Source organism: Panicum hallii, chromosome 3 (assembly GCF_002211085.1).
Source record: "Panicum hallii strain FIL2 chromosome 3, PHallii_v3.1, whole genome shotgun sequence".
NCBI lineage: Eukaryota > Viridiplantae > Streptophyta > Magnoliopsida > Poales > Poaceae > Panicum > Panicum hallii.
This window is the reverse complement of record NC_038044.1, coordinates 58,729,283-58,741,296: the sequence shown is the minus strand read 5'-3', so window position 1 is coordinate 58,741,296 and position 12,014 is coordinate 58,729,283. Positions and strand designations below refer to the sequence as shown.

General features: G+C 44.8%; 1 protein-coding gene, 1 non-coding gene and 1 pseudogene across 4 annotated transcripts; 1 reads left to right on the top strand and 2 right to left on the bottom strand.

Annotated features, from left to right (window-relative positions):
• The first annotated feature begins 103 nt into the window (after positions 1-103).
• LOC112886785 (bifunctional 3-dehydroquinate dehydratase/shikimate dehydrogenase, chloroplastic-like) lies at positions 104-4,739 on the top strand. 3 transcript variants are annotated; one of them, XR_003227433.1, is made up of 11 exons: positions 183-433; positions 641-746; positions 1,118-1,336; positions 1,898-2,253; positions 2,372-2,435; positions 2,533-2,638; positions 2,724-2,864; positions 3,520-3,668; positions 3,761-3,923; positions 4,007-4,169; positions 4,311-4,739. XR_003227433.1 is itself a non-coding variant. In XM_025952774.1 (11 exons), the coding sequence occupies exons 1-10, from the start codon at positions 183-185 to the stop codon at positions 4,048-4,050; spliced, it is 1,599 nt and encodes a 532-aa protein (XP_025808559.1). In that variant the 3' UTR covers positions 4,051-4,054; positions 4,311-4,739. The 3 variants fall into 3 exon arrangements, 2 of the variants coding, with proteins under 2 accessions (XP_025808558.1, XP_025808559.1); XM_025952774.1 differs by having other exon boundaries at positions 4,007-4,054; XM_025952773.1 differs by lacking the exon at positions 4,007-4,169 and having other exon boundaries at positions 104-433.
• Positions 4,740-5,153: 414 nt separating this feature from the next.
• On the bottom strand, positions 5,154-5,225 carry TRNAP-AGG. Its single transcript has one exon. It is a non-coding gene; the product is annotated as a tRNA-Pro (tRNA).
• A 4,140-nt stretch (positions 5,226-9,365) lies between these two features.
• LOC112885550 lies at positions 9,366-11,397 on the bottom strand (annotated as a pseudogene).
• Between the last annotated feature and the right edge of the window lie 617 nt (positions 11,398-12,014).

Here is a 12,014-nt window from a genome sequence, read left to right as displayed (position 1 = left end):
GCCCGTACCAATCGGGACGCGCCACGCGGGATCCCCCACGGCTTCCCAGTGGGCCCAGCGCCACGCCGGCGCATCTCCATTCTCCACCAGCCGCCCCCCAAGTCCACCACCAACCAAGAGTGCAGTGCAGGCGGCAGCTAAACCCTCTCCTCCCCCTTCCCCTTCCCTCACCAACCACCGCGATGGCCACGGCGATGTCGGTGTCGGCGGTGTCCCCGGCCGCCACCGCCGTCGCGCGCCCGCGGACGCTCGTCTGCGTGCCGGCGACGGCGCGGGCTCCACGCGAGATGGCGGCGGAGCTGGCCGCCGCCGCCGCGCTCGGCGCCGACGTCGCGGAGCTCCGCCTCGACCTCCTCGCCGGCTTCGCGCCGCGCAGGGACCTGCCCATCATCCTCGCCGAGCCGCGCCCGCTCCCCGCGCTCGTCACCTACAGGTGGGTCCCCCACTGTATCGGGGAATCGTGAGATTTCATAGTCTTTCTGCTTGGCTCAGTGCCTCAGTGTAATTGAGTTGGGCAAAAATGGTGTTTTTATCTGGCTGCTACGTACCTTCAGGCGAGCAGTTCGATGATCTTGTACAGACATTTCAATGTTTGCAGCGTTCCTGAAGTGAATCATGTCTCTTGATTTTGGATGTGCAGGCCCAAATGGGAAGGTGGTGAATACGAAGGCGACGATGAGCGAAGGCTGGAGGCGCTAATGCTGGCAATGGAGCTGGGAGCTGAATACGTTGATATTGAGCTCAAGGTTTGCTCTGCTCCCCATCCTTTTCCCTTGATGAGGCACTGAATAACTAGAGGCTAGGCTACTCTGCAGATAAAATTTGTAATGGAATTATCTATGTTTGCTATTTGTGTAAGATCAGAGAAAAGACTAATACAGTATGATACTAGTTAATTAGATATCAGAGATTCAGAGACTTGTATGACATTTATGTGCAATTTACTCACATGCAATGAAATTCTTAACTTAAGTTAAAGAAAAAGATAAACCCATAACTCTAGAGTTGATCAATTGTTAATTTAATGATTACGTGTCAATATTTATGCTAAGTAGGTCTGTCTTCTTAATCTGTGGATCTGTTAGCAGTCAGCCACCATAATTGTGTCATTCTGCAGGCTGCCGACAAATTTATGAGACTTTTGTCTGGGAAGAAACCTGAAAATTGTAAGCTCATTGTTTCATCCCATAACTATGAGAATACTCCATCAGCAGAGGAGCTTGCAGATTTGGTGGCTCAGATACAAGCAACCGGGGCTGATATAGTGAAAATTGCAACCACTGCCACTGAAATTGTTGATGTGGCAAGAATGTTTCAAATACTTGCACATTGCCAAGTAAGTTTACCGTCTGAATCTTTTCATGTTTTATATATGCAAGTGTTAGTTTGTGAAATTTCTTTTTGTATTTACAGTTCAGTCTACCTCCTGTTTTTTTTTATTGAATCTTAGCTTAGGGTTACAAAGATAATGCCACCAATGTGTAGTCTGCTCTAGTCATATATAAGCTTTTGTTGGCATATTCTAACATTAGTTGTCAAAGAAGATATATAGCCTGCTGGCAACAGTCTATTAAGTAAGTTATACTAGAATAGAATTTCTGCTACTTCTGGCGACTAAAATGAATTATAAGTGGAGAGCTAGACTTGTCCCCAAATTTGAGACCATTTGCGTGGTGCTTTCTTTCTCGTATGAATAGATCTGAGTACAGCTTTCATAAGTGATAGTATATTGTGATCTCATAGCCCTTAACAGAACAGCACTTCTACTGCACAGGTATCCATTAGAGCATTTCATTTGAGAAATACCTTGTGCTATGTGTTCATGACCATACCTCATTTGTCAGCTGCTTTAATATGATCCCAATTTCACATTATTTTTTCTGTGTATTGTAAATAGGAAAAGCAGGTGCCAATCATTGGGCTGGTAATGAATGAGAGAGGTTTTATTTCTCGAGTTCTTTGCCCAAAATATGGTGCATACCTTACTTTTGGGTCTCTCGAAAAAGGAAGAGAATCCGCACCTGCACAACCAACAGCAGCAGACTTGATTAATTTGTACAATATCAGGCAAATAGGCCCAGACACTAAGGTCTTTGGTATTATTGGGAAGCCAGTTGGTCACAGTAAGAGCCCAATTTTGCATAACGAAGCTTTCAGATCTGTGGGCTTCAATGCTGTGTATGTGCCCTTTTTGGTGGATGACTTGGCTAAATTTCTTAATACATACTCTTCACCAGACTTTGCTGGCTTCAGGTAATTAGTGTATTGAGCCATATAGTCTGTTGCAATAATTTTGTTGTTGTGCTATATAGTATATTTATCCATATGTGGCCAGACCTTTATTCTTTCAATCCAATTGATTCGAGTGCAGTTGCACAATTCCCCATAAGGAAGCTGCAGTTAGGTGCTGTGATGAAGTTGATCCTATTGCCAGGGTAATTTAATTTCTATTTCTTTTGCTCATGGTATATTTGTTTGCCGAACCCTTTAGCTCACCCAGAGTAACATTTGGAAGCATAACATTTTCTTCAGGACATTGGAGCTGTTAATACAATGGTGAGAAGACCTGATGGAAAACTTGTTGGCTATAATACTGACTATGTCGGTGCTATTTCTGCTATTGAGGATGGAATAAGAGGTTTCTGCACTCGCCTATGCTGTAATCTTGTGGTATTATTGCTAATCAATATTCTAATCTAATTGTCTGTTGGGACAATTTGCAGCATCTCAACAAACAGATCCAACCACTTCCCCACTGGCTGGAAGACTTTTTGTTGTTATCGGGGCTGGTGGTGCGGGCAAAGCCCTAGCATATGGTGCAAAAGAGAAGGGAGCAAGAGTTGTAATTGCAAACCGTACTTTTGGTATGCACTTCTTCTGGCCTTCTGCTGCACAGATTTTATCATAGACCTGTACAGATAAAAAAAAACTCGGCCTCGGGGGGGGGGGGGGGGGGGGGGGGGGGGGAGGGGGAAGAAGCCCCCGAGCATTGAATAAAAGAAGACCTCTCACGCAGGCCAAGAAAACTCCCGAACCCCTGCCCCACCCTTACATGGGGGCGCCGTTACCCGTGTGAGTGCAGGCCGGGACCTGTACAGATAACATGTTATCTTTTTTTTTTCTTGAACGAAAACACTTAAAATTATCAGATTGAATTTTACATTGTCTGATCCTTAGCAAATATACGTGGTGCATTTGAGTTGTTCCAAATATGTTGTCCAGTATCTCAAAAAATCAGCTTTCACTGACAGCATTTTGTTACAGATAATAGAGAGATTATAGTTCAACTCTTGTTACCATGAGTGTTTCTGGCTCCAAACTTAGCAAATTCCCCCAGTTTTTAAGAGTACTGCATGCTTATTTAACATGTCTTTCATTACATCTAGGAATATTGAATTGTGTTCTAGTAACAGTATCTTTTTTCTGAAACTTTTCCTGGCCACTGATTGTGCTGTTATGGTGAAATCATGTATGAGAAATATGTGTAACATTACATCAAAAGTATATTCAATTTTCCAGCACGTGCTCAAGAACTTGGCAACTTAATTGGCGGACCTGCATTGACTCTGGCGGATTTGGAAAATTACCATCCAGAGGAAGGGATGATTCTTGCAAATACAACAGCCATTGGAATGCATCCAAATGTCAATGAAACTCCTTTATCTAAGGTCTTCAACCTGCCTTCCTTAATTTAGTGCCAATTGTGATAATTATATTCCTCCTTTGTGGCTTTATATATTGACAAATCATATCCCTGCAGCAAGCACTTAAATCCTATGCTGTTGTCTTTGATGCGGTCTACACACCAAAAGAGACCAGACTTCTCCGTGAAGCTGCTGAATGTGGAGCCACAGTTGTTAGCGGTCTGGAGATGTTTATAAGACAAGCAATGGGTCAATTTGAGCATTTCACGGGCATGCCAGGTACTATTTTGGGGTCCTTTTTTCTTATGTTCGATAGTCATTAGTACATCTTACATTATTTCTTGTATGACTCGCCGTTACAGCTCCAGATAGGTTGATGCGTGATATTGTTCTGACAAAGACATAGTAAGGTTTGTCCAAGGAGCAACCTTCCCTTCCATCTAAATTTTCTGCAAGATTGGGTGTGTGTGTTGCCATGAGTCCTTGTTCCTGTCATCAAGGTTGAAGAACCTGTTTAATCTTTGGGTGGGTGCAAGCGGTGCTACCTTTTGTGCTTCAGCTCTATACATGTTTATATGAACTTTGCTAGGCCACAATATGTACAGTTCATAGAGTTCTACTTGTCCCAATTGGCAATCACTGAATCTCTCTTTTTTATATTTCCAGTTGACAATGAAAACTTCCAAGCAATTACAAGTTCGCTGGACAACCCTAATACCATGAAGCCTCGTCTGTGAGCGATTCATCCATACTTCTGTGGCCCTTCAATTTTTTTTTGGTTCATTTCTATATTTGGATTAAACAGGCAGTTAGCCGTTGGGCCGATGTAAATCAGATGTTCCGGACTGAAACATTTGTGTGTGTGTGTAGAAAAATATATGATGCAGTCAGTGTTTCAAGGGGGTAACCTAGGAGGTGTCCGGACAGACCCAGCTCGCCTTGGGCATCAGTCATGCCTTGTCGCCTAGGCGTCCAGGTGTACCCAGGTTGCCTTGGGTCGCCTTGTCGCCTTTAAAACACTGGATGCAGTAATGGAAAACAAGCTTCTTCCATTGCACCCATCAGAATAGCAGCAGATTTGATTCTTCCCTTTCATTCATGCTTTGCTGCTTCTTGCAGTTACGTAGCGGATATGTTGTGATCTCATTTTATAAACATAGCGAAATGTTGCCGTGATGAAAGTAAATCCAGGGACTTCAGCTTCAGTTTTCTTCAGCTGGAGCAACTGCAATCCATAGATGCCATTGCGACAGCTACAGTGTTTTACTGTCAGAACTTGCAATGCAAGCATCGGCTTATTCTTTGTTGAGATTTTCAGATCGGATGCGCCATTGCGACAGTTACAGTGTTCACTGTCAGAACTTGCGATGCAAGTATTGGCTTAAATTTTGCAGAGATTTCAGATCGGATGCCTATGTTGGAAAAGAAAAAAAAGAAACGGCAATGCTGAGAAGCCCAACTGCAAAGGGTAAGGGTTGCTTGGAGGGAGCGAAAAAAAAAGGAGAAATAGGGGCATTCCGAGAATTGAACTCGGGACCTCTCGCACCCTAAGCGAGAATCATACCACTAGACCAAATGCCCTTGGATGCTTTGTATTGTAATGTGAAATATTTGGACAAACGGAGCCACACTTCGAGAGGACACAATGGTCCATTGGGTTCCGCTGTTAGGTTCTCCAAATATTATGCACCTGAAACTTATTTTAGTAACAAATCTAATAAATCTAACTGCAGTGTTTGGTCATTGATGCATTGATTTTTTTTAAAGAGAGTGTCGTGACTTGTTAATTTAAGAGTAGATTCGATCAATCCAGCCAGACTTTAGAATATTGCTTACTATTTTTTTTTTAAATCCTTAGTATTTTTTTCGATAAATAAGCAAAGTTGTACGCCCTCAGCGAATCACTTCTGAATAAACTTCAGAAATCATAAGAATAAACCATGGCACTATGCAACTCGTTGGCAAATTTACTTTAATCCTCTATATACCAATAATTTTAGTGTGAGATCATTAACACTTCGCCATCTCCTCTCTTCCGAAGTTCCCCCAATCAAATCTCGAGTGTTGCACTGTTGCACACCACTGGCTCTACAAATTAGAGCATGCTACAAAACCTTCAAAGAGTTGCTACAAAGGGCTGTACAACCGAGGCAGTACGCATCATGGACACTAGTGGATACTAGCGCAGACGCAGACACCACAACTTTTTTTTTTTGAAAAGAAATAGACACCACAACTCAAACGGCCATTTATCTATCTCCCCGCTTACCATGGACCCAACGAGTTCATCAGCAACACCCCCGATATCTATGAAGACTGAAAAGATAAAACGATGGTCCATTATATTGGACATAGTTCCAGGTAGAACGAACGTTGGTCCATTGGATTCAGTTCCAAGCAGAGTTCACGGACAAAAGCACCGTAGCAAAAGCTGAAAACAGACTTGAGCAGCTAGCTGGCCCTAATCTACCGGCAATCGTATTGTCCGTATCGTCTTTGATGATCATGGTATCAAACATGGTGAAAACCTATCACATAATGCGCCGCAACCGGAGTACCGGACCACCACGGCTCGCCGGCTTCGGAGAAGACGAGACGGCGGCGGCTATGGCTTGAGCCTCTACGAGTTGCGTGGGAAGAGCGTGGCCATCCCGATGTTCTTGAGCGCGCAGAAGAGCATCACCACCCTCAGGGGCGGGCCCACCTTGAATCAAGGGTATTCAGTTGAATACCTATTATTTTTCACAAATTTTTTTGTATATGTAGTATTTCTCAAGTATATGAAGAAAAAAATAAAAAATAAACAACAAATACGATAACGGGCTCAAAAATAGTCCAATTTCCTCTCCCCACCGAACGGCCCACGTTCCCCCTCCCCTCCCCTCCCCCACGACCCAAGAGCCCCCACCGGCCCACCCCACTCGCAAGCCCCTACCAGGCTGCCCCATGCCCATCCCGTTCCCCCACCCCCGGCCCACATGCCCGCACGCACATCTCCCCCAGGTAGCTCCCCAGGCCGGCAACCCTAGGCGGCGGCGATGGCGGCCTTGCCGGGAGGAGAGGGCGCCAGTCGCCAGGGCGACGACCTGCCGGCGAGCCAGCAGCTGAGCGACAGCCGGCAGTCGCGCCTGAGCCGCGCGCCCGCGCTGCCGCGGGGTGCCGGCAATGGGGCTGCAGCCTGCGGGCTGCCTGCTGCCAGGGCCAAGCTCTAGCTCGCCTGCTCCACGCGCGACGGCATGGCAGCGTCTCGGCCTCGGCGACCAGAGAGGCAGTGAGCGGCGCCTGGCAGCAAGGCAGCAAGGTGCAAGGGCAACCGACCCTTAACCTTGAAAGGTTTGTGAAAATTCATCCATATTTTGTGAAAATTGTCATTGCAATTCACAAAATTAATGATAAATTTGCAACAATATAGTATTGTAATGAGGAAAATATTTATGAAACTCGATTGCTTGTAATATGTAGATTTGCATCATGAAAAGGAAGAAGAGTAGCGGTGCCACTACTGATTTGAGATCTTTTTTGGAAAGAAGTGTTGCAAAAAAGAGACAATCTGAGCCAGAAGTTGTTTCTCCATCTCCCAATGAAAACCAGCTGGAAATGGTGGTATTTCAAGAACCAAGCAACAATCGGGCGAACACAGTGCCTTCTGAACGAGTTAGAGTTGAGCAGCGGCAGCCAGTTTAGCCCCCAATAATCGAAGATGATGAATCCATGCCTATCAATAAATCTGAATCCAATGGCAACAAGAATGATGATTATAACATAGGGCATGGTCCTAAGTTGAGGGCTCTTATTTCTAGCTATCCTGTTAATGATCAAGATTCAGTTAGAATAGTGTACATCGCATTGGGGCCATGTCGACCAAATATGAAAAAGGGACAACTTTCCGCAACATGATTTTGGAGGTGTGCATAAAGATGCTGCATATTACTTTATTTGTTATTTGTTCAAAGATAGTAGTAAATTTCTTGGTGGAGATGCTTTTGTTGAGGAAGGATTTCGGAATTGGAACATGAAGATAGATTTCGTAAGCATGCGGGTGCTATTGATAGTGCTGATAGTGAAGCTGAATAGAAGTATGATATGTTTAGAAAACCTCATACATCCATCCATGAGTCTTGTGCCTCAAATACTGCCGAGTTTAAAGTTAGATATCTTGCTCGCTTGACATGGTCACTTAAGTGCATAAGATATCTTTTGCGTCAACGGTTGGCTTTTCGTGGTCATGATGAGGGAAAGAATTCGCAGAATCAAGGGAATTTCAGGGAACTTTTGGCATGGCTTGCAGGTAATTTTGAAGAAGTTAATAGGGTGGTTCTTGAAAACGCTCCACTTAATTATCAGATGATTGACCATAAAATTCAGAAATAACTTATTGCTTCTTGTGCTCATGAAACAACCAAATTTATTATAGAGAAACTTGGTGATGAATGCTTTGCTATTCTTGCTGATGAGTCTAGTGATGCATACCATCAGGAACAATTGGCTCTTTGCTTGCGTTATGTCAATAAAAAAGGAGAACCTGTTGAGCGGTTCCTTGATCTTGTGCGCGTTGAAGATACTACATCATTGACTCTTAAAGAAGCAATTTAGTCCTTGCTTATCAAATATCAATTGCCTTTATCCAAGGTGCGTGATCAAGGATATGATGGAGCTAATAATATTAAAGGTCATGTTAATGGTTTGAAGAAATTAATTATGAAGAGTCCCCTTCTACATATTATGTTCACTGCTTCGCCTATCAACTTCGGTTAACCCTTGTAGCTGTTGCTAAAGAGAATATTGATTGTCAATGGTCTTTTGGGCAACTTGCATGTTTGTTAAATGTTCTAGAGATGTCATTCAAGAAGATCAGTATGCTTCGCATAGCTCAAACTGAATACATGATTGAAGCATTGAAATTGGGTGAAATTGAAATTGGCCAAGGATTGAATCAAGAGATGGGTTTAGCAAGACCAGGTGATACACGTTGGGGATCTCATTACAAAACTGTTATGCATGTGATGCATTTGTATCCTTCATTCAAGAGAATTTTTTTTAGAGTTGGAAAAGAAGGTAAAGGGGCTGAGGCATTAGGAGCTCAAACTATGCTCAGAGTATTTAACTCGTTTGAGTTCGTTTTTTTACTCCACTTGATGAATGAAATATTTGGATACATAAATAACTTATGCAATGCTTTACAAAAGAGAGAGCAAGATATTGTAAATGCAATGGATCTTCTTAAGTTTGCAAAAGTAGAATTGGATGTTTTGGGAGAAGATGCTGGATGGGAAGAATTTCTAAAGACGGTTTTTTTTAGAAGCATTGTTGATATGGATGGAAAGTATATTATTATACAAAGATCAGCTAAGTTCTATAGAGGTGCCACTAATTACCACCGGTTTCATGCTGATATGTTTTTGGATGTCATTGATAGGTAACTTCAGGAGCTCAATAGTAGGTTTGATGAGGTAAACATAGAGCTATTTAGATGTATGCCATCATTCAGTCCAACTAACTCCTTTTCTACCTTTAATGTTGACAAGTTGGTTAAGCTTGCGGAGTTCTATCCTCATGACTTTGTATCTGAAGAAATGAGCCAACTTCGTTTTCAACTAACTCGCTATATTGCTGATATGAGGAATAATGATAACTTCAAAAATTTGAGGAATTTATCGATGTTGTCTATGATGCTAGTTAAAACAAATAAGGTAGTTCAGTATGATATTATGTCTAAACTTCTCAAGTTGGTGCTAGTTCTTCGTATTGCAACTGCTGGTGTTGAGAGGATCTTTTCTGCAATAAACACTATAAAAAACAAGCTAAGAAGCAAGATGGGGCAGAAAAATTTGAATAATTATTTAGTCACGTTCATTGAAAGATAATTCTTCTTACAAGCGAAATCATTCGCATACATTTGAATGAGGTCGATAGCAGCAAGTAACAACTAAATCTACTTCGATCATGGCCATGTATGCTACACAAAAGTTAACACATTCTGCAACTCTCCGTCAAAAAAAAAATTCTGCAACAGGAACAGATGAAAGTTTGTACCTTCAACATTTGAATGCCTTCCTCATAAGTGAGCTTCAAGGTCCGCTCCAGGTACTGCAGCAGTATTCAGCACAACTTGAGCCGTTCGCATGGGCCACGGACAGAACCGAAATACTAGATGCCTAATGCCAATCATGAACAAAAAATTACAGGAACAAGCAAGAACATGTTTGTCCTTCAGAGGTTCAAAAGGGAATTGCTTATTGATCTCCTCGAGTTCCCTCTTGCAGCTCTCATTCAAATGCTTGAATATCGCGACGAACAATCCATCTATGACATCGCAAACCTGCGTAAAGAAAATCATTGCTACTCAATTACTAGCCATCACAACTTCAGTAAACAAATGAAACTAAGCATGTTACTCCTCTATGATCCCTCAACACACCTCGAAGTAGTGCTCCTTGATCTCTATCTCCGTGTCGAGGCCCGTGAACTCGCAGAGATGCTTGTGCGTCTTGGAGTTTTCAGCCCTGAACAACGGACCGACCTCGAACACGCGCCCAAACCCGCCGCTGATCGCCATCTGCTTGTGCAGCTGGGGAGACTGCGCTAGGCAAGCAGGCTGGCCGTTGTACTGCAGCTTGAACACAGCCGCTCCGCCCTCGCTGGCGCCGGCGTTCAGTTTCGGGGTGCGGATGCCGACGAAGCCCTTGGACAGCAGAAATTCTCTGAATTTCTGCAGAACATCCAGCAAAAAGATTTAGATTTAGATTACAATAATCTACAACCAAAACAGAAAGAACATTCAATGGCGAAGAGATAGGAAACAAGAAAAAATGTCAATGCCTGGAGTAAGATCTTGTATACATCGAAGACAATGGTTCTAAGCTGCAACATGAACATGAACTACAGATCATGTGTGATGTTTGATTAAAGATGCATTACCAGGTTAGGTTAGTAGTAACAAATTGATCAGAATCAGCAGAAAAACTATCATTAAATTAAAGTTCATTACTCACGTTCTCAACTTGGAACTGGATCCGGAATATCGCCTGGTTCGCGGGCGTTCGCAGGTCGAGCGCCCTTTGGTTGAAGCGGGTGTCCTGGCCGACGCGGGCTCTTCCGGTTCCGGGGCCCTCGAGCTCCGCCTCCGCCTCCGCGTCGTCGAGGCTGAACGGGAGGCTCCGGCTAGCCCTGGCGACGCAGTGGATCCGCCTGAAGCGGACCTCGACGTGCCGGGCGGTGGCCCTGAGCACCGGGTCCCTGGGGGCAGCGACGACGCCCTCGACTTCGACGACCGACTCCGCGCCGAGGGCGGCGGCGAAGCACACCATCCCCGGGCTGACGCCGGGGCCGTCTCCGCCGGCGTGGACCACTCCATGCCCTGGCGCAGCACGAGGAAGGCCAGCCTGCGGCGACCGACCTAGCGGCCCCGCGGAGCAGCACGGAGCGGCCGATGGCGGCGGCGCTGAGGGCGCCGACGTCGGTCCACGAGCGGCCCGATACGGCCTTGGTCTGGACCTCCTCGTCGGGGACGTCGCCGTAGTTCTCCGCGAAGGGGTCGGCCTCCTCGGCCTCGGACGCCCGGTCGGCTGCTGCCGCTGCGCCACCTTCTCGGCCTTGGCGGCTTTCCTGGCGTCCTTGTTCCGCTGCTTCTTGCTGATCGCGGCGGCGGCGGCGGCGGCGGGTGGTAACAACGGAGCCTCCGGCGCCGACATCGTCGTTGCCTCGGCTTGAACCGAGCACACGTCGTCCCAAGTCCCAACTCGCAAGCAAGCGCCCCAGCAACCTGCGCTAGCGGCGTGGTGTCCGGCCGGCCGGCCCGGGTGGACGAATGAACAACAAATCTGACGCCTTTGCTCCGGTCTCGATCCCCTCGATAGATCTCTCTTCCGACGGTGCTGCTATATATATAGGAGTGTCGAAGGCCCGCTTGGGCTCGTGTACCATATCTAGGAGAGTTGGAGTCTAAAACGCCGCCAGCAATGTCCACAAAGACAAACCCTTTTTTGTTAGGTTTTCCTGAAAATGGATTCATCGAAAGCTCAAACAAACCGGAACACCTATTTTGAGTTTAGTTTTACTCTCCAACCAATGGAGATTGGTGTCATTTTGAGTTTGATCTCAATGCTTGAGGTAGGTAGGTTTATTCCCAAACAAAATACTCTCTTCGTTTCAAATCGTTGGTCGTTTTGTCAAATCAAAATATATATTTTACTGCATGTGTAGACGCAGTGTGTAGACGCAGTGTATATTTATATGCATAATAGAATCTATAAATCTAGATTTGCAAAAACAACCAACAAACAACAAACATGAAACAGACGTACAAATTTAGAATGGAGGGAGTATTTGGCAAACATGACGGCTACTGTAACATTTATTTTTATTTAGATA

Bases quoted from the DNA above. Each gene is read 5' to 3' on its own strand.
- LOC112886785 (XM_025952773.1), top strand. From the start codon at position 183: ATGGCCACGGCGATGTCGGTGTCGGCGGTGTCCCCGGCCGCCACCGCC. The intron at 1,337-1,897 runs GTAAGTTTACCG...TATTGTAAATAG, and splicing joins AAATACTTGCACATTGCCAA to GAAAAGCAGGTGCCAATCAT. The intron at 3,924-4,310 runs GTACTATTTTGG...TTATATTTCCAG, and splicing joins GCATTTCACGGGCATGCCAG to TTGACAATGAAAACTTCCAA.